At 42.2% G+C, this 22,457-nt stretch overlaps 1 protein-coding gene across 5 annotated transcripts in view; it reads right to left on the bottom strand.

Annotated features, from left to right (window-relative positions):
* The window catches only part of PFKFB4 (6-phosphofructo-2-kinase/fructose-2,6-biphosphatase 4), a 290,956-nt gene that overhangs the window by 132,120 nt on the left and 136,379 nt on the right, over nucleotides 1-22,457 (bottom strand). The window contains exon 1 of one of the 5 annotated variants that reach the window (XM_086939176.1): nucleotides 15,587-15,812. The exons of 3 other annotated variants lie outside the window; for them this stretch is intronic. In XM_086939176.1, the coding sequence (XP_086795302.1) occupies nucleotides 15,587-15,686 (100 nt within the window). In that variant the 5' untranslated portion in view covers nucleotides 15,687-15,812. Of the gene's footprint in view, nucleotides 1-15,586; nucleotides 15,813-22,457 lie in introns of those variants that run through there. One more of the 5 variants, XM_086939177.1, reaches the window with a different exon arrangement.

Below are 22,457 nucleotides of genomic sequence, written 5' to 3'. Positions count from 1 at the left end.
TTAGGAAGTATAGAGAGTATACTCCTGTGCCCTGTTGATCTTTTGGGACCTTCTCTATTGCATGCTTTTGTAGAAGTGCTAGCACTTCTTCTCTTAACAATGTCAGATGATCCTGACTCATTGGACGCTGTTTGGGGGGGATGTTTGGTGGGGTAGCTGTGAGTTCTAGGCAATAACCATGTTGGATAATTTGTCTCACCCACTTGTCTGACGTGATGTTTTCCCAGACAGGTAGGAACTGTGATAGACGTCCCCCGACCGGTGTTATGTGGTCTGGGGGGAGTTCTATGAAGTCACTGTTTTGGTGTTGAGGCGTTGCGGTTATTGTTATTTCCGCGGCCTCTTCCCTTATTGTTGTTACCTCTGTAATTGCCTCTTGAATTACCTCTGGGTGATGTTGGTGTGAAAGATGTGGATTGCTGATTCGTTCCTGTGTTCTTTGAGCCCCCTCTATAGGTGGATCTACGAAAGGAACCTCTGTGTGTTGGCTGTTGCAATGCTCCCATTGACTTAGCCGTTTCAGTATCTTTCTTCATTTTCTCTAATGTCTCGTCTGTGCTTGAACCAAACAATGTCTTTTGATCAAATGGTTTGTTCAGTAGGGCTGTTTGTACCTCCTGTTTGAATCCTGAGATTCTAAGCCATGCGTGCCTTCTTAGCATGACGCTAGTGTTAATCGATCTTGCTGCGGTGTCTGCCGCGTCTAATGCACATTTAATGGAAGTATTTGTTATTATTTTACCTTCCTGTATTAATTGATCTGCCCTTTTCTGATGTTCTTTTGGGAGATGTATGAGAAGTTTTTCTAACTCATCGTAATGTGCCCTGTCGTAACGTGCGAGTAGTGCTTGTGTATTGGCTATACGCCAGCTATTCGCTGCCTGTGATGCTACTCTTTTACCTGATGCATCTATTAACTTCGACTCTTTATCTGGTGGAGGAGCCTCTCCTGTAGATAGTGAATTTGCTCTTTTACGAGCGTTTGAGACCACTAGCGAGTCTAGCGGTACATGCCCTCTAATAAATATTGGGTCCTTTGGAGCCGCTTTGTATTTTTTATCAATTCTTGGGTTTAACACCCTGGCTCTCACTGGGTTTTCGAATATCTCATCTGTGTGAGTAAGAAGACCCTTCAACATAGGAAGAGTACCTGATGTTCTGTGTGCATTAGGTAGAGTCTCTAACAAGAAATCCTCTATTTGAGGTTCTGTATGTATATCTACCTTATGGTATTTTGCTGCCCTATTAATGAGTTGCACAAAACCTGTGTTATCATCAGGTGGTGAAGGCTTTGAGGGATATAGCTCTGGGTCGTTGTCCTCATCTGACCCTACATCATAATTTTCCCATGGATCCTCCTCATCTGGGATAGTTTCGTCATCCCCTTGAGGTTCTCCCTCCCCTATGTCACTGTCTACATCTGACTGAGGTGTAGCTGGTCTTGGTGTGTGTGGCCTATTGTGAGGAATAGGAGAAGAGGGTGTGGCTTTAGGACGAGGAGAAGCAGGAGGAGTTATATTCGTCCCCATTGTTCTCTTTTTTGAAGGAAGAGGTTTATCTTCTGGCTGTTCACTCTTTCTCTTCTTCGTGACCACTTTCCCCGTTTGTGGATCAATAAACAAGATCTTTTGTTTGGGATCTGTCTGTTGCTCCTGAATCGGTACCGAGGGTCCTGGTTCCGAGAGGTGCTTTTGTTTTCGATCGTCAGATCTTGTCGTTTTCGACACCGAATGTTTGCTCGATTCCGACTTTCTTGGTATCGAGTGTCTCTTGGGCGATAAGTCATATTTATGCTTCGACATGGAATGTTTCGATACCGAGCTCTCCTTTGTATGTAGCCTCGGTGCCGAAGTCGATGTCGCCCTTTTCTCGGATCCGACATGGTGGGAGTCCGAGTGTTTCGGTTTCAGTTTCGGTTTCGTTGCCGGGCCTGAAGGCGGGGCGTCGGAAACTCTTTTCAGTGGTTTGACCGGGCCCGAGGGCGGGGTCGTTACCGCACGGGGTCGGTTTTTTGGTAAGGGGACGTCGTCACTCACGGTTTGTTGCTCGATGAGTTCTTCCACCTCCGACTGGTCCCCTTCCGACCCAGACTGGTCCTCTTCTTCCTCGATTTGTTCGTCTCCGAACAACTCCGGGATCTCCTCCGCCTGCATTCTGTAAACCTCGTGTCTTCGAGCTCGACGATTTCTAATCGTTAGCTTGGAGGAGAATGCTGCGCAGGCTTCGCAGTCCCTGGATTCGTGTTCAGGCGATAGACAGAGGTTGCACACCTCGTGTAGGTCCTTGTGTGGGAACTTAGCACCACACGTTGGACATTTTTTGAATGGAGTCCTTTCCATGGACCCCGGGCTTGACTGCGTCGAGAAAGGCCTCCTGTTCTTCGACGTAGATTCAAGTTTTTCTCTTCTATTTTGAATTTGTAACGCGCCGGAATGGAAATGAACGCGTTCGAATAACAATACCGTCGAATTGGAAAGGGAATACGCGCCGAAAATCACTTTCTTGTGAAGTTGATCTGGAGCGTCTCGATCTTCATCCGAACCCGATGGCGGAAAAAAACAATCTAAGGATAGAGCCGATGCCCATGCGCACTACCAACCAAGGGAGGAGTCACCAAGAGACAAAAGACTCTCCAAGAGAAAAACAAAGTGCAATCATCCGAGCCCAACACCAGATGGCGATCTAATCATAATGTACCATCTGCAGCCCATATGCCTCGAACACTAGGTTACTGGCTCGAAACCCATCCATCAGTTTAGATCTATATCTACGGGGCATGTCCATTATTGATGTAAATATTTTATTTGTTCAATATGTGCAGTTTGAGAACTACACGAAGTGCACATCTTAGAATTATCAAAAAGACTGCTTTATGGCCAGGTGAGAAGTTAATTATGAGAATGTTTCAGGACTGGGCAAAGGGTGATGTGTGCAGAGAAATGGAAATTTTGAATTAAGTAGCACCTAGATTGTACATCATACGTGGGGGTATAATTAAATATGCTTTAAAAAAGGTAATGCTTATGTCTAGTTTGGACACCAAAGCATCTTCCAAAGAAGAAAGCTCATGTCAATGCGTGGCCTACTTCGAAGTCATGATTAAGTCTCAGTAGATGCATGCGGTACTCCTGCATTTGGGAAATTGTGACCCTTTATATATCTTGCTAATTATGTTCTATAGAGCTCTAAATGTCATGCTGTGATCACTTCAGAGCGCTAACTCATCAAGAGAAACATTGGGATGAATGGCAGTCTTCTTTAATTGTGGTTTCCTTACTGGTTATCTAGTCTCAGGTGTACTAGGTCTTGCATAAGTCTGTAAAAAAACACCGCCAAGCCCTATGAGAAACCATTCATTTTCTATTCTTAACATGCAGACCTGAGCTAAAGGTAGCAACTTCCACCCGACACCATCATGACTGCCCAGGTAGGAAAAATAATCAGAGCTGAACTGGGGGTTCGAACATACCCTAATAACTCCTCCACCCCCAACTCCTAGCACTCATCCCTACAACAACCACGAATCCACAGGGACTGTAGAGATGTTTGTGGGATAGGACAAGGGGCACTCTTAAAAGAGGGCACTTGCAGCACAGGTCTATAACTCAGGTTAACAGCCATTAACAACAGTTACAGCAGCAGACTTATATTACTATATTCTGGCTCTACAATGGGTGCTTCCCCAATCACCAGCTAACTGTTATAAATAAAAAAATAAAAAATAACAGAGTACGATGGTAATCTTTACAACTAAAGTATCTCTTTGCTTAACCCTTCAACCTCAATATCCTGCTACGCACTTTAATGTGCTTGGAGACCAGAGTATTTCAGTCTCTTGTGTTTTCAGAATGGTTTTATGAAGTGCTGCAAGGCTGGATTTCGCAACTATTTGTAACTGTTCAAAAACATTTATTATTCCGTTACATCGATTGCTTAAGAAGTATGAAGCTCTCCAGTTTGGGAAGCCGGGAAACTGATTGGTATTCAAGAAATGTTACACAGACAAGACGAACCTCATATTCGCTAGTCGGAAACAGTTGAAAATATGTTTTAAAGTAACAAACGTAATTTCCTGACAGTAGCTTCTTAGGGGGCACAGCTTGCAGCATGAATGCAATCAATGATTCGCTGAGACCGCCAATCACTTCACCAGCCAGGATCAATGGCCATGCGGCTGCAATGCTGACGTCTCGCGATAATTGGACAGCTTGATTGGACTTGAACTCTGAGTCAGCCCCCTTCCACAAGCCATATGCACATGTCGGAAAAGGCAACAAGGTTCCCAGCACAGCTGCTCAGCAGGCGAGAAGGTCGCGAAACCACACAAGCCAGAAGACAAACAAACCTTCAAAGCAGAGACTACATGAAATTACACCGATTCATTCCCGAGGCTTAAATGCATTACAGCGGTCTTTAAACCAGTCTGTCGCATTAAATCTGGGCACTGGGTGTGAAAAACCACCAAATAATTAAATTCAACTGCAACACTCATATTTTCATCTGCTTTCATTGTGTCTAATGCCACCTTTTGCAGCACCCTCCAGGCCAATTAATAGTTATGTAGGGTTGGGAACTGGACAGCTGCTTTTAAATGGGGTTATCCACATTTGTCTTAGAAACTATTTTCTTGTGAATAGGTTTTTTCGTACTTACTTCCGGTCATTAAACCGAATCTCAAATACATATAGAGATATACGCAACACAATCACTTGCTGAAGTTCAAAGAATTTAAAAGCATGTGATTAAAAATAAAAAAGGTAGCAAACCTAATATCTTCTCGTTTTATACAAAACTTGCTTCCTAAATTTAGGCACTTGATACCGAAGCTAAAATGAGTCCCTGTTATCCAAGTGAATAGGTCTCATTTTTGCTGTCTCCAAAAAGTTAAATGTGGAGTAGGCGCTGCTCGTGTAATCTGCGACTTGTAAGCTGCACACCCTAGAATACAATGCAGCTTACACGTGGTTTGCATATATACCAATGAAGCACCCAAAGGAGGACTAATGAGATGATTCAAGTTCTATAATAAACGGTGATATGTTTAACCAAGTGTTTCCAAAGGTTCTTACAGGATTGGATAAATATATTCAACGAAAAGCCTTGAGTTAGAGGCAATTTCAGTTATGCACTATGATCGGTTCTTAACAGTGTATCAAAAATCTATAATACTTATTAAAGAAGCACCAGTTGAATGAAAGGCGATTATAAATTAAAAGCTACATATCACTGCCAGTTGTGATGTGCAGTGTAAACATGCCTTCCCCATAGCATTTTGATGACCCATCAATGACATCAATCATAACATCATTATTATTATTTCTAAAGTGTTATATAGCATAAACTAGACCTGGAAGGGTATCAGGGTGCATTACAAATGTTCCATCAAATAGAGTGAGAGCTAGGAACATAAATATGAGTAGACAACAGGAGAACCTAAATGTTATCAGTACTCGTGTAGATCCAGAAGGTATTCAAGAGTGTGTTAGCCATTCATGCTTAGAGTTCAGTACAGATCCTGGTAGGTGAGCTGCATCTGGTTGGTACCCAACTCGCTCAAGAACTGGGATCAGGGTAGTATTTTGTTCATTAAAAGTAGTTTGACTTCTTTTTTTAAAGGAAGTGATTGAAGGGTTCATTCGGATTGCCGGGAGCAGGATGTTCCAGATCCTATAACCACTGGCTTCTTGAATACCCAAAAACCCTTTGCTACTAATTTACCAAAATAAAAACAGTTTTCTCAGATCAACTTTAATTTCCGCCATGGCAAAAATATCATCAGTGGGTTCTTGGGGATAGGTCCTTGAGGGTGGGGGCAGTCTGCCAAGCAAGAGGGCAGATTGATAGCTCGGGGGTAACTTGAAATCTGTTATCATTCAGATGGCATTGACGGGGTAGTTACCCCTACACCACGAGCAACGGCTGGATACCAGGGCAGCCAGTGGCACTATTAGTGAACGCTGCATGAGCCCGCTGCTGATTTGCGGCTTTCTGGTGGCCTTTTGGAACACCTTATGTGGACCCTGATTAGGTGTGGGCTGTAGAAGCACCAGGCGGAACCGTGCAGGTGCTCCAGCCTTCCCCCGCAGCTGCAACAAGGAAAAGGGCCGCCGGACTAAACTTGGGGCACATATGCCGGAGCTTATCCCTACAGGAGCGCGTATCCGATCGGGAAGGGGCTCACAGAAGAGAATCAGGACTGATGGGGGGAGAGGGCAAAAATGCCCTCCCTCTCTGTGAGCATTTGTGAATCAAGAGGCTAGTCATTTGTCAGGTGCACCTCTGTGGCGCCTCGGCTGTTATAAATGGAACAACATCATGGTTTATAAAATCAAAAGGCAAGAGAAGGTTTTGTACAGCAGCCATCCCGAACTTGTGTATTTGAAGGTGCTCTCATATGAGGTAATAAAGAAAAGGAAGGCAACGAGAAATAAAACAACTGCCTAGGATCGCACAATTTGGTCAAGTCCAGTGAGGAAGCCGAGACTGCTCCCAGGATTTCTGTTTTTACAATGTGCAATTCAGCCATTAGATGAGTATCTCAAGTTTTACATCAAAAGTTAAGGCTCCGTCTTTCATTCTTTGCGCATGATGTTATAGCGTAGGTAGCAGACAGAAGCCATGTGATCCGCTTTCCGCTACGCCCACCTTACACCACATATGACCCCCACAATGCGGCCCTCAGGCATGCAACAGACCATACCTTTTGGTCCTCAGGGAAATGTTTGTGGGTACCCATGGTCTAGTTTTGCACATTTCTGCTCCAATTGGATCGTTTTAATGTGTGAAACACTGACACTGAGCTATGTGGACAAGAGGGCCCCTATCTACTTCTTTCAGCTCAACCAAGTCAATGTTACCTGAAAGCACTAGATACCAGGCATTCGCATTTGACAAGGGGCAAAAAATTACCTAAAAGGTCACAACAAGGCAAATTGATAATTGCTCAAAATCATACTTCGAGGAGTTCAGTCAGTCAGTCAATCACTTTTATTCGATTTTTAAAAAATCATAAAAAGACACAGGATACATTTCAGAGGTTACACGTACAGAAAAGTTAAATAACACAGGGAGAATATTTACATAATATATACATAGTGATTCATAGTTCATAGCAGCTGAATGTAAAGTGACATGAGCGCAAGCAATGCCTATATACAGAAGAAAAGGATAAAAAGGTACATTTAAAATATATAAAACATCGCTAAATCTATTTTCTTGTGAGAGTTAAATTCTTAAAAACAGTTGCCTTCGAGGAGTTAAATAATTCACCTCAGAAGCAAAATGTAAAACCACAGTTCAATCCGTAGTCTGATTTTTGGTGGTCTATGAGAATACCCAGGATACACCTTACAGTCTACTTTGATCACACAACCTCTGTTCTTATCACAGTACAGTGGCTACCCACTAAAGCTATAACCTTATGCAAGTACACACACACACACACACACACACACACAACTTATGCAGCAACAACAAAATTGCCTATAGCCTTAACTTCCTTTTAAGGGTTTGACATTCTTGTACTGGAAAACTCTCTCATTAAAAAGAGAACACCCTCACAATCCTCCAGATGGAATGCTTTCAAAACCTGGAATTCTATACTCCCGAGGATACAGACCCCAACTGATGAAAAGCTTTTTTTAAAAAGATCAGTCACCTAATATTCCATCTTCAGTTCCAGCGCAATTTTTTTTTCTCTTAGCCAGAATTTAGCAGCATTGTCAACAATTGTTTGTAATTTTAAGAAACTGTGCAGATGTGTTTGGATTAATCTCAGTTTTACGTTTTTCCATATAACTAGTCATTCTTAATTGTGTTCTATTTTTGTACACTCTTATTACTTATGTCGTTCTACATTTTCTGTACTGTTCAATTTGCAAAACACCGACACTCGCAAGGGAGTGTTAGGTGCTTTAACCTCTTCGATGCTTATGACGGAACGGTTCCGTCATCAGCGTCGGTTGGGCTGTGCTGATGACGAAACCGTTCCGTCATAACCACACCCGTTTTTCAAATCTTCAGCACAGCGCGAAAAATTCGCGCCACGCTGAAGAGGATATGAAACTGTTAATAAATAAACTGCTAAAAAATAAATATTGGGTCAATACTCAGGCAAAGCTTTACAAGCAGATTGGGGGTAGAGTGAGCTAATTTGTACAAATGAAATCCCACCTGCTCACTGAAAAGAATAAAAATAACAAAAGAGTACATTTGAAACCAATCTTCAAAAGTGCAAACAGAAAAACAGCCAGGCAGCAGTACTAGTATCCAACTAACAGCTAAAACATTGCGCGGAGAACCACCATTACCAGAGGTTACTCGCTGCTCAGTTTCACTCGACACTGTGTCCCTTTTCTGTTATGCGACAGCAGAAGTATCAATGCACGGTTCTTGGAAACATTACCTGCGCGCCAGAATCTCATGACTCATCAGGATGTTTGCAAAACCAGCTCGGACTGCACAGGCGTGACAAGGGAAGCTGCTGCTCAGAACCACTATCCGTTTCAGCCTGCTTCACAAACACAAGAATTGGCACTAACTTGGATAGAATCATGAGAAATGTGTACATCCACTATCAGATGGGCACCAAAACATAAAATCGCATTTCTATCCTTATTTTACTGGTTTCACAAAGAGTGAAATAAGCCCTGATTAAGGCCTTCAAGAAATCACTGTGTTCTTTGGATCTGCAAAGAATACCAGAGGCAGTCGATGCGGAGATTTAAACAAAATATTAAGTGTAATGTCCTAGAAGCTATCTGCCCAGACAAAGGGCACCTCGCTCCTTCATTTCATGTGTTAAAACGCGAGGGAATATGCCATTTAAATCAAACAGACAAACACATGCATTTCAAAACGTGGAAGAACCACCAATAAGGCTGCAGTGTTGCCTCCAGAAACCACAAATGTGAAAATATACGGGCTCTTTTGAACCATACTATGCTAAACATTTGCATCCATTTCCACCCACAACGGCTGACTTCAGAAAAGGCCATCTGCACTGCGGGCTGATTTCAAAACCCTGTAGTACTGTGACCCTCATGAACATGACTAGACCTGATGCTGTGGAAGGACCCAGCTGCTGTGTCAACTAGGAAGAGGATGGTGTGATGGTGCCCTGAACACAAAAGACATGCTCTTGTGGAACAGATTTAAGTTCCAGCTTACCTTTTTTGCGGCTCAGCTAGAGCCTGAATGGCTGCACCAAGAACACCAAATTCAGGGGAGATTTTTTTTAAATACATATTGATGCCCTCAGTAAACCATCTTTAGGAGGTTAAATATTTAGGGGAGAGGATGTAGCCTAACGGCTAGGGCGGTCAATCTCTAATCTGGGGAACCGGATTAGAGTCTCTGCAATGACGCTCAACATCCTGTGATCATGGGCAAATCACTATCTCCCGGCGTCTACCAAAAATGAATGAGTCCTTTTGTAATGCAACTGGTACTCATGTAAAGCGCTCGGATACCGGTCAAGTTTGTGCTATATAAATTAAAGGGGAAAAAAATGCTACGTAAGTACCAAAGCACCCTTTACCCAACAAATGAAAACCCGGTTTACTCAATTCGCCAAAACCTTCTCCCACAGCGGAATGCTCACTCAGTCACCCTCAAATCTAGAAGCACTGACTGCAAATCGGATACCCATTGGTCACTGTTTACCACAAGTCCAACGAAGTCCAACACATGAAATCTTGGCGCTTCCCCGATGGAATTTGCCCACTACAAAATTGCAATAACTACAGACGAGTCCTGATGTTTACTGGGACCTCACAAGGGCAGTGATTTGCTTACCCTTTATCTAGATCAAGAGACCAAGATAATATTTATAAGTCACACACTGATCAAAGTCCTGCTTACTAAGGACATACAGGTGCGGCACCATACATCTTTAAAGTGAAAACCTACATCTTCATTCCTTGGTCTCAAAATGTTGATACGGGGCCCTCAATAATAAGAATAGAATCTGGGATCTTAGGAAACTTACTACACTCTGGAAAAAATGTATGAGGCAGCGATGAAGATAACTTATTCATGTGCTTGCTACCTTCATCTGTTGCTCTAAAACTTAAGTATGGTATATAATATTGACATGAAGAAACCTTTCAAAAGGAAAGGAATTTACATAAATAGTGCTGCCACAACCACCCTAGATTTGATTGTCTAGGATATTAAAATACACAAAGGGAACAAAAACAAAATCAGTGGCGCAAGCTTTTCACATTCTGATTGTAGTGAAAACTGAATCAAATTGCAAACTGCAAACATTGTGCCAAAATAGTTTTTTCTTTGAAAAAGGTTTCACAAACACTAGGTAAAAAACTGCACATTTATCTTTCAGAAGTTATTTATCCATGGTAACAGGGTTACATAAAGAAACATTCCAAAGTAAGCATAAGTATTATTTGTATTAGCATAAATAAAAACAGAATCTCACAGCCAAATAGAAGTTGATAATAAATCCTCCAGCGGATGAAATGCCGAAATAGAAAAGTTCGGCCCATGGGGGAATAGTTTTGTGGAATGAATTATCAGTAAATACTGCCTCTCTTCTGGTAAAGATACCACATCCTTATAGTAATTATGGAAATGAATACCTCTGCAGTACAAGTGCTCAGTTTGGTTCTCCCGTGGGTAATAATTTTTTTACTGCAAGCTTAAAAACAGCAGTTACAAAGTCATAGGATGCGATCAACTTCTCTTCTCATAGGGGCGTTTCCATAGCCGCACAGGTGGGCCTCAGTCACTCCGCTGATGATGGGTACACTGTGAACTTCATCTCATTGGGACAAATGGCCCGAAGAGGGTGGCCTCATGCCAAACTTATCTCCTTTATAAACTCACAATCTTAGCAGAGAAGCGCATGTACTTTTCGTTTACATTAGCAATTTATAGCTATTCTTCATACCACCAGGCTGAACCTTGAAGAGTAATGAGCTTCCAGCAACGTATTCGAAGGAAGGATTAAGAAATCTGTTCCGCCAACCTATTGCTACGGCAGAAATACATATTCAGTCCTCTTGACCACTGGCTGCAGACCAGGAAGGGGGAAATACATACATTTAGAAAATCAGGCTTTGTGGTGCATTTGGTTTATCATGGTCTCACCAAGCCTTTTTAATAATAACATTACCATGTAGTGTCCATCTTTTAAAGAGATGGAATATACATGAATATGTATAACTATTTGAAGACTTTGCCATGGTTTCCAATGCATGGATAGTGACAAGATGGAGACAAACTGGTAAAAGAGACAACAAGGATAACATATGTTTCTCTACAAACGACCACACAAATAAAATTTGTGTTTTTAACTTGTAGAGTAGGCACATGTCCTCCATTATTGATCGTTGCCATTGACCAACACACTTTTATGGAACCTGCTGTATCTGGTTAATAGAAAAAAAGCCAAAAAACACTCGAGTGAAGAGTCAGCGATTCTGATCGCTGCCACAAACAATAAAAGAACTGTGCCCTATAGTTTTGACTGCAATTGGTATATTACAATAGAAAAATAATCATCGAATAGGCAAGGCTAGGCTTTATCATTAAGTATCAGTAAATCATCCCCTATGAAAACAATGTGTGCAAGTATTTTTCACGTTTTATGAGGGAACTAAATCGGTATGAGGATATGAAAGGAAAATCTCTGGAGTGGCTGCATGAGGAAACGCTTTTCATATTCTGAATTTGTGAGTGGCTGGCAACAGCCAGGTCTGTGCCAAAAGATAAAGAAATACTGAGTTAACATAGGCCCTTTTCAAACATTATCCACAAATTTCAGTACCTTGTAATAAACCATTCAAAATGTAACTGGAAACTAAGAATGCTTAGCAGTCTCTGATCAGACACCTTTCCTTTAAAGCTATACTTCTGTGGGACTTGATTGTTAGTCCTTTGTGTTTTGGGTGTGGGGTATGCTCCCTTAACAAACGCTGGTCATAGATATATACTAATGAATATATATTCATACAATCATGATTTCCCTGTGCCCCTTGGTGATGCGCCATTCAGGTGGGATATGCAACTGTCCCCTTCACTGACTATTTACTTTCTCTAAGTTTACTTTCAATATCCCCTGGTGATAGGTTTCCACCCCTCCCACTCCATTTAAAATAAACTGCATTTCCCCTGCTCCTACAGCCATCTTGTCATCTCATCCATCACCTGGGAGTTGGGATTCCATTTGCATTCTAGATATTACATCCTGGCTTTGGGTAATTTGCTGATTTCGCAGCCACCAAATTAGGCCTCGAGAAAGCCATTCGCCCAAATGCTATGGCAAATCAGATTTTATCAGGGCGAGATATTTTTAGGGCTTATTGGCCCATTCTAGCGAGTTGACAAAGAGCAGGTGTTCTTTTCACTAAGAAAGAGAATGAGCAATAAAGATACCTTTAAATCTTGTTTTTATCTTGTCAGTTACTCTGGGTTCAGAGACAGAGGTCCAATGTCAGCGTATATCTTCTTACAATATGCTGTTACCCAGGAGGTTGGTGTTTACTTTTCTTTCTTTGACTTGCAAAGTTAGAGGATTTTGTACAGTGAACTGCCTGACAATCATACTGTACAAAGAATAAAAAGGAAGACTGGAGGAAGTCTGGGGGATGAACCTAAAAAAAGATTCCCGCCCCCACCCGGATGACAATGCTACCAATGACCTAAGAGGCAAGTCAGGGGTCATGTCTACCCTATTTGAGGGCTAGATTCTTATACTTGGAGCAAAAGTTTAGCCTATTAAATCAAACAACAGAGGTCTTTGTAGAGAATTGCTGAATTTGCATACTTGAAGGTGCACTCATATGTGATTATGAAGAAAAAGGCAGCTCTGTTAAACAAAATGTTTTCCTGGGATTACACAATTTGAAACCAGTTTTTGAATCAAGGACATTAGGTTGAGTAGATGATTCATGTCACTAGACCTACAGGTCTGGTAACATTTTTATGATTTTGAAAGGCCTGACTAAATACTCAAGCTCCTCGTGAAGCGACTGTCAAGAGGAGATAAAATCACAGCCTTCCTCCAGTTCATCACTGGCACTGCTTACCCATTTCGGACTTTCGTCTGATAATCCTTTCAGAGTTTTAGTCTTATTTTGTTTTTACCAAAGTAATTAGATAAACCATAAAAATGTATGACATGAAAAATGTGCACAGCAGACCGTGTAAATATTGCAGCTTCTATATACATATGGAGACTTATATAGAGGAACGTAATTAGTCAGGTAAAACTTTAACAAGAGATAGAGATATATATCTCCAAAGTTAGTCCACCAACCATACATTCAGGCAGGTAAAATAGACAAGGCAAACCCAGATAGATAGTGCAATTATTTATTTTGTTAAGCCCAACACCACCACCACGCGTTTCAGCCCACGTAGGGCCTTGATCACATGACATGTGTTTGGGGTCACCTCCCTTTTAAAGTGCCAGTGCGTTCAGTACTTCCCCTTTCCTTCCTATGCCTCATTCATAGACATGGAAACAATACTCCGATTTTATAACTGCATAAATGCTGTAGTTATCCAAAAGCTAATCAGTCTGTGCCAAATGGTAATTTCATATAGTTACAATTTGTGTTACATAAATTTCAACATAGATACATCTAATAAATATCTAAATTGATAAACATAAATATCTATCCAATTATTAAAATATATATATATATATATATATATATATAAATAAATATATTTCCACATTTATAAAAATATCTTAAAACATTCTATTTACACAAACTATACATCCATAGATATCATTTATCCATACACAATTTTTAAATGAAAATTTGCATAGAAAAATATATACACAAATCAGATTCCACTCTTTCTATTTATGATACCCATCATTATATTATATTGCACAGAACAGATACACAAAATGCACTACATTGCTATAGTTTTGAAAGGATCCAATTCTTGTATATATATTTACACATAAGTGAATACTTATTTTGGTCATTAGTATTTCTTACTTTTAATCAGATCCCTACACATTCTTCACTTACGTATTGTAAGAAAAAAATCCATTACTGAAACCAGCAAGTATCACTAAACGGGGACTACTTACAAAAAAATAAATGTGTAGATGAGTGTTTACCCTGTGTGAATTTGAATAATAAACAAGATTAGTAAAATTAAAATCATGAAATTCCTTCTATTTTGTAGAGAGGAGAGGAGGCAGCTGTATTAATACTGTTCTTAACTTGAAAACAACATTAGTGAAGATACGTGTAAAAATCCTCACTGGTGTTTAACCCATTAGGCATTTTACAGTCAAACAAAATTATGTGCCTAGTTTCCAATTTTCTCAATTCAGCTTCTCAGTTACCGCCTCTTCTCCGCGGTAGTACCGTGTCTATGACATAATATCTCAGGCCTGAGACATTACCATCATGTACTTCTCCAAAGTGTCTCGTTACAGGGTACGCCGCATTGCCGTTATTTATGGCCCTAATGTGCTAGAGCACCCACATGTGAACCTGCAACTTAGTGCTGCCCACATAGCGCAGGCCACTAGGGCACTCCAGCACATATACGGCGTACTCTGTTTTGCAGGTTAACTTGCTCTTTATAGTTACCGGATTAGTACGGAGAGGAATTGTATATTGAGTTCTACTCTCTCCAAATTTGCAGGCTTTGCAAGTTGAGCATTTTATAAAGCCTTTTCTGCTATTTAACCAATTTTTGTTTACTCTCACCTCCGGACTGCTAGTTACCAAATGATCAGCAAGAGACTTTGCTTTTCTATATGTAATGCTGGGTGAAGATGCCATTGTACCACCAAGTATAGGATCACTAGTAATGACACCCCAATATTTGCTAATTATTTTGCGAATACTTTTGTGTTGCCTGCAATACTTGACAATTAGACGGGTCACACTACTTTTAGTTTTCTTTTGATCAACCTGATCTTTTCTGATTGAAGATCTATTTGGATCACTGGCTTTTTAATAGCTTCTTCAACCATTTTTAATTGATAACCAAATCTCAGTAATCGCACCTTACATTGATCTTGTGCCTCTGCACAGTCTAGATCGCTGCTACAAATTCGTTATGTATATATATTGCATTTTACAATTATATTTAAAAAATATGCCCTTCCCAGCCCTTCTCCGTCTGACTAATCTCAATCCTCATAGTACTTTGAACTCCAAAACATCTTTCTCAATCTTTCACCCCTCCTTTAAACCACAAAACAACTTAGTACTTCCCCTTTTCAAATCCACTCCTTTCATTCTTTACCTATCCAAACTCTTCTAAACACAAAACATTAAAACCACAATCCTTAAACAATACACCAGTAACGCACAAGAAAAAACAACACAAAACATATACTAATCACTAATCTGGAGTTCTGGAGTAGCGTCCTACTCGCCGCAAAACAAGCGTTTCCATTCCTCGCAAGAGGTTGTAAGCGCTATCTGAACACGAATACAACCTTAAGACAACGGTATGTAGGTGTAAAGCTCGGGACTTGGAACAGCGTCCCTAAATACCTAGGGGAGGCGGGGGGGGGGGGGGCATGAGACCCTTAAAGTATTAAACTTCACATTCTCAAGTAAGGCAGATCCCAGCCACTCACCCTTCCTCTGCGATGTGTGCTTCCCGGGCAGCCCGTTGTTGTAAGGCATCCATATTTTCTTCAGCGGGTTCTGCGTGAGCTCCCGTGGTGACATCGCCATCCTCGCCTATGCAGTGAAGCTCCTACTGACACTCCTGGCTGCCACGCTCCCTTCTGTGCAGCTGCAGAGACTGTTTACTACCCGCAGCTCGGCGCCGTGTTAGCTCCTAGGCCAGCCCACTTCAGCGGCGCGGAGGCAGGCGGTCGACGCGGAGAGAGGGCTGGCTGAGCAAAGCAGCGTCAGTGGCGTAGACTCTCCTGGCTGACATGAAATAAGCGGCAATGCTTAATGAGTCGTCTTCAAATGAGAATTTCTCTCATCGTTCTGACGCATACGTACTAGATCAGGATTTATTTTATAGTGTACGGTTTCATTTTCAAAATAATAAATGGAGAAAAAACATGGTATTTTTTTACTAGGTTATCCAAAGAAGGACAGTGATCACTAATTTTGTTATTTCTACATTTCTGTCAACAAACCTTCGCACTGAACACAACACAAACGACTTTTAGACATGGCCGCGCCTTCGTAGACCTGAAACGTTCTGGTCCCTTAAGGGGCGTTACCAACAGTCGTCCCTTTTCTGTGTCTTTATCCGAACAGCGAGCGAGATATGAAGCGCTGCGAGAGGCGTTGCAGTTATTGCTTAACAAGCAAATACATTGTCCTTTTAGAACATTACTCGCTGGAGTACCGCGGACAGTTTGACAGTCATAGCGCTTTTTTTCCAAACCTTAAAAAGAACTTAGTAGGCAAGGTACCATTCATATGCATTGCTGCCTGAAAGGTCGGCGGTGGGTTTTACGCGCTATCCATTTAGATTAAATTAAAGGAATCTTCCTTAAAAGTAGTGCACCGCAAGAGTAGATTATCGATGTATTGTGTTTTCCAAAGTTCTGGACATAACTGTTATCATGAATCCCAGTGGACGTGTATTTCCTCTTATTAAAATACATTTGAAGAGTATATCCTACCGGCTCTGCCGCCAAAGGGACGGACTATTATACGACTTTTACAAATATTGAAGTAAAAGTACCGTTGAATGGAACAGAAACCTACAGGTCTGCCCGAAAATGGCTGATCCGTTTACAGAAAAGAGCCGCAGCATTATTATATAACGTTTATTGGTTAGTCTGTGGAGAAGGCGTTGAGCAACTTGGAAACGAGGAAACATTGACTAAAATCGACCCGCTCTCCGTGACCATGTGAACCGGAGCGACAATGAGCAGCATCACTGTTGCCGCATTAAAACACCCTGCTGTTCTTACAGACGTGGCTCAGTATATGCTCCTCCCATTACTGAACCAAGCACTAGGATATGCGCTGCTGAATCCAGTGTTGCAACCTTCAGCAAACAACGATTAGAGTAAGACAATGGGATAATTTCTTTAGTCATTCGCTAACCTGTTATCTAACTCTACAGACCCAACAAAATAATTAAAATTAATGCATTTACATAATTTGCTTCCCAGTCAAAGTCAAATGGTCTTTATTCTACCCAGTCAAATCTACGGAGGTTGATTTATTAGAGATTTAGGTCCCCGACGCATAGACTGAATGAGAATTACATTAGTTCATATTTATGTTGGGTCTATCGCATCCCCTTTTGTCGACAGCAAATAACAATGTATCTTGTTAGTTAATCAGCGCCACTCGTGCATTGTAACAGTACACCCTGCAACCAGGTGCACATAAACTGTGTTATCAACAGAGATACCTGTACTAGGTGTACAAAAAGTGTGAACAGAAGCGCAGGTTTAATTTGGTAACCTCAATTGCAGGATTTGGATACGGTTTTACAAGCAACAAAGTAATACTTTCCCTTATGCATAAGACTATAAAGACATTCACCATATTGTGAATAAAAGTCAAAATGTCTTTTAGCCGCATGCTTGTAATTTCCCAATGCTCTTAATAAGCAATGCTAGATTTATACACAACAGCAACCACCTAGAAGCAAAATATTTTACTATGCCAAAGTACAATGCCTTTGAGTCAGTTGTGATTTGTGATAGTTACTCTCCTGGTTTCTCTGATAAGAGAAGGTTATGTTTGATGTCGGCTCAGTCTGCGTGATTTGTGTTTCACAGCTGTAAACTCCTACCTAAAATAAATACAGGTGTTGCTGTCTTGCACATTTCATAAGCCTTTTGCGGATGAGTAGCAAGCTACCCATCTTCTTTGCATGGGAGCCCTTTAAGTGGCCTATATGGGTTGTGTTTCAATAATATGCAGGAACTGAGGTAAACAAGCATTTGCAATGCAATAGGTCTCGCATTAGGAAAGTTTGAGCTATTGGTATTGTAAATGACAATTTTTTTATTAATGTGTTGGTTTTGAAAATAGCAAAATTAATAGCTTTGTCATTTACAATGCCAATAGTTTTAACTTTCACAAATGTGACACCTATAGCATTTGTAATGCAATATATGTTGTATTTACGTGACTTAGATGTATTGATATTACAAATAACAATGGCTTATTTTTTTTATAATTAATGGACAGTGGGTACTCAGCAGGATATAGCACTCAGAAGAGGCTTTTGTGGTGTCCAGCATTTCCTCAGAATCATGTTCATACACGGTTTACTCTGCCGTTCCCACTCCAAAGTCAGTAGGTGGCGGTATTGTCCCTTGCACCTCTCCTCTTAAACATCTGGAGGAGTTCAATCTCCCCTTTGAGCCCCCACCTGATCCTACGCCCTTAATCAGTACACTTTACAGAGGACACTGGAGTGTAAACTTACTCCATTTACTGCGTTTTCATCAACCTCTATTTGGACTATGCTGCTTGCTAACATGCATTTTTTCTCTAAAAAATATTTAAGACAACAATTAAGACCCAGTGGTACGTGTTTCTTGCTGCACAAATGCAACCCTTTGCGTCCTGCTTTTGGTTAAATACAGGAGTTAAAACAAACGCACATGACAAATATACCATGGCACAAACCATATATGTAGATACACAGAGATTAATATGCTATTTATTATCATTTTTTATTGTGAGGCGGTGCATAAGGACTCACAGAATGTTTTCCTTCCCAGGAGTCATGGTCCTGGCCTACACTCAATGTTGTTAACAAATATATTATGCTCTGCACATTCGCTATTATCAATAATCACCCTCCTTCTTTATTTCCCTTGCACAGGCTTCCTATTCCCAGCCAGTAACACATATGGATCGCTCTGCAGAATACTAAATACAGAAAGCAGACTTCTTGATGAATGTAAATTTTCATCTTAACTATATTGGAAACTACACTAATGATGATATCTTTATTTTATGTTGCAAATTGTTCCTCCATTATGGCTGTGCAAAATGGATCAATTAAAAGTCTATGACTTTTCGGAAAGGTCATATACAGAAATAAAATTCACTGTTTTCCTTTAATCCAACTTTACTTGGCTTGAATAACATGGTCCGACGTTTCCCATCCACATTTTAACTTCACATCTGCATTGTGAGAATTTCAAAATCTGACCAGCAGATATGGGTGGAAGGTTGTCACTTTGTGTCATTTACAAAAAAAGTCTAAGGTGATGTCTTTGACTGAAGCTAGCTGTGAGAACTAGTGACGTTTGAAAGTGGTAGGGCGTAAAAGTTAGGAATTACTGTTATGTAGCGAGCACCGCATTTTCTTTAACTTTCACCTCGTCGTCATTTTAAAGACTGTGTACCCCAATGATGGGTGACCCATCATGCTCATTTTCACATAATCACAATTACAACTTGAATACCGGACCACTGCCCTGTGCCCTCTCTGTAAAGAGGCCAAGAATTGGATGGCCATGTATTTAAAACACGTTTTTGACTGAAGCACTGTGCGAGACTCAGTATAGTGTACCACTCACCTGCAGCCCTTGCTACCTGGACAGTGTTTCTCTCTTACGGGATGTCTCACTTCATACGTAGCCCCAGTCTAACAGCTGGTTCTAATGATCCTGTGTGTTCCAAGTCTAACAGAGCAGCAAGTTCCAGAGGGAGGGAAGGTGGAAGACTATCCGAATGCACCCCCAAAGGGAAATAGTGATGGTACTGTGAGCCACCTTAGCTTCCCCTGCTGTTGCGCCTCAACACACAACATCTGCACCTGGCTTGATTTTAGCCTATTGGTGTGCAGCTCAGCTCTAGGATATGTACATAACACGTCTTGTTCTATCTACCCAAGTACAAATGACTCTTGTATCCTTTCCACTGACGCTCCAAGCACTGTGCTCGCAAAGTGACAAGACTTCTATAGTCAGAGTTTTTATTTTTTCACACCCTGCAAAATCGATATATTCTATGGCTTCCCAGTTCTATAAAAGGACGAAACAAAGTGGACTCCCATCTAAAGTAATTAACCAAGGATCATACAATGTGTACATAGTAGACGCCAAATTAGTAACTCAACAACATCTTTTGTGAATTTTTCCAGTATCAAGAAAACTACATGAAGCGAATTCAAAGACACACAGCAGGTCTCGGGGCACCAACTTTATAAACCTGTACCTCTGTCAAATTTAGTTTTACTACCTTTTTGAAAAAAGTACTTTGTTTAAATTAAAAAAAAACAACAAAAACAAACACACACATACACGTGATAACAAAAACGACTTATCAAGGTTTAAAATGTGCAGGGAAAGACCCCAGAGACGCAGGACACCGTCCGATTGGTGTCTTCATAAAAGGCCGAGCTGCAGTACTCCCTTATCCCAGGAATCACGTGTGAGGACTCTATGCAGCTGGCTCCTTCCAGGCCTTGATTCAGAGTTTCTAGCGCTTATCTGCCTCGGAGTGCAGCGCACACTCTTGAAGTCCAATTGATTACTTTGGTTAGTGAGCTGTGTATACCTGTATTATGGACAGTGTGTTACAGACCCTTAAATTAAACATCAAATAAGTAATTAGAGTAAGAAACCTTCCCACCCCTGCATCAATGCGGTTAGCCCTACAGTAAGTCTTCACTCTTACCCAAAGGCTCCAATTGCCAAATTAGCATCTTTGTATCCGTGTCTCTATGTTTCGGATGATACCTGACCGCTGCTTGCTATTCGTGAGAACATACCTGTTTCCGACACTTAACATCTCGGAGCCCCCAGATGTAGCATTTAGCTAAACTAGGTTATTGTTGCTGGTTTCCATAGCACCAGAGCATTTTGGGTGCGAGGAGAGGGAACGGCAGTCCGTGATGAGAATTTTCAGTTCAGAAGATTCTCCAGAACCACCTTGGCATTTATCAGGAACAATCGATGTTCCCGGAAGCCACAGAGGCGAGTCGTGCCTGATTTACTTAAAAGAGCAAAAAGTGAACAAAACGAACTAATCCAGGAGCTGCTATCAATCGGTTTCCAGCATGAGAGAAGCCGCCGCGCTGCCCGCTGCGACCCGGAAGCTCTTGGCCGGCCGGCGAATCAGGTCGCGGCCGACCGGAAGTCCCGCCTCCCGAGGTCCGCGAGCCCGATTAAGAAGAGGAGACGAGCCGCGCCGCGCCGTGAGGAGCCCGCCGGAAGAGCGCAGTCGGTGAGTGGGGCCCAGGGCTGAAGTGAAGTGCGTGCGTGCCTGTGTGTATGCCTGGGAGGGGAGGGGGGGAGTGTGTGTGTGCGCGCGTGCGTGACTGTGTGTGATTGAGCCTGTATGTGTGTCGTATGCCTGCGTGTGCATGCGCGCGCCTGTGTGTGTGTGTGTGTGTGTGTGCGCACGCGCGCCTGTGTATGCGTGCATGCAGAGGGGTGGGGGCTGGCTGTGTGCGAGCAGGGGCTGTGACTTGATCTGCGCAAGCGCGGGTCAGACGCGCGCTCCCGCGGGGAAAACTGCTCGTAACAGATTGGTGTCCCGTTTTTAGGCATTCTCACTAACGGGCCACAATAGGTCTGAAGCAGACACCTCAATGCTCACGCATTGAGCGTAGGTCTGCTCGACCTAAAAACGTGATGAGAACAATAAAAGCATGTCACCCTAGTAAACGGATGGACAGAAAGTGTGCAAGTGCAATACGGCCAAGGTGAGAAGTGTTTTGTTGTTATTCGAGTGCATCAGACATCGCTCATGCTGTGTTACACCAGGTGTGTCACTGCACGTATGCATGGGTGTAAGAGAAACAAGTGTGGCAGCAGACGCTGGGATTTAGTAACGTACTAGTGGTCTCCGTTACACGGTTTACAACACATTGTATGTGGACAGCAATAAGGTACCCTATAGGAGGTTGAGGATTAAACATGAATGTTGTGGCTTCAAATAAAAGGCTTTGGGGTTTCTATAAAATATATAATGAGTTACAGCCATTCAGAAAGTGAGGATGTGGTCCGTCGGCTAGATTGCCGACTTTGGTGCTGGAAACCAGGGTTCCAGCCTCGGGGTTGCATCTGTAGAGAGCCACCCGGGCTTTACCCTACAATGTATCCACCTACACACATCCATACATCCCTTGGGGTGGGCTCGACTCAAGGGGATAAATAAACAGCTGGATACTGCTCGGGGTCTTCCGGGCCAAGAAAGTAAAAGTGGTGTGGCGTACCTTCTTTGAGAGCTACTGCCGCCTGTACTCCATGTGGCGCGCCACCCTACATTTGCGACGAGGCCGGTCGCGCCTCATGTGTACATTGCCTCCTGCTCGGCGATCAGCTGGGAGCTTGCGGATCCCACCTGCGTCGCTCCGCTCCTGCCCGCAGAGGAAGATCTGCCCTGTGCTTCTTGAGTCGCTGTCGGCGACTGTGGCCTGCGTCGCCCGCCCCTGCTGTGGCTGCCACTGCTACATACACAGGGAGCGGCTCCAGGCCCTCCGCAGCTGTGCCCTGCATCCGCCCACGCGTCTCCCAGTACACCGGGAGCACGTTCAGCTGGCGGCGCACC

The sequence above is a fragment of the Lissotriton vulgaris genome, chromosome 9 (assembly GCF_964263255.1).
Source record: "Lissotriton vulgaris chromosome 9, aLisVul1.2, whole genome shotgun sequence".
In the NCBI taxonomy this organism is placed as follows: Eukaryota; Metazoa; Chordata; class Amphibia; order Caudata; family Salamandridae; genus Lissotriton; species Lissotriton vulgaris.
Note: the sequence above shows the minus strand (reverse complement) of the source record. Positions and strands in the feature narration are given on the sequence as shown.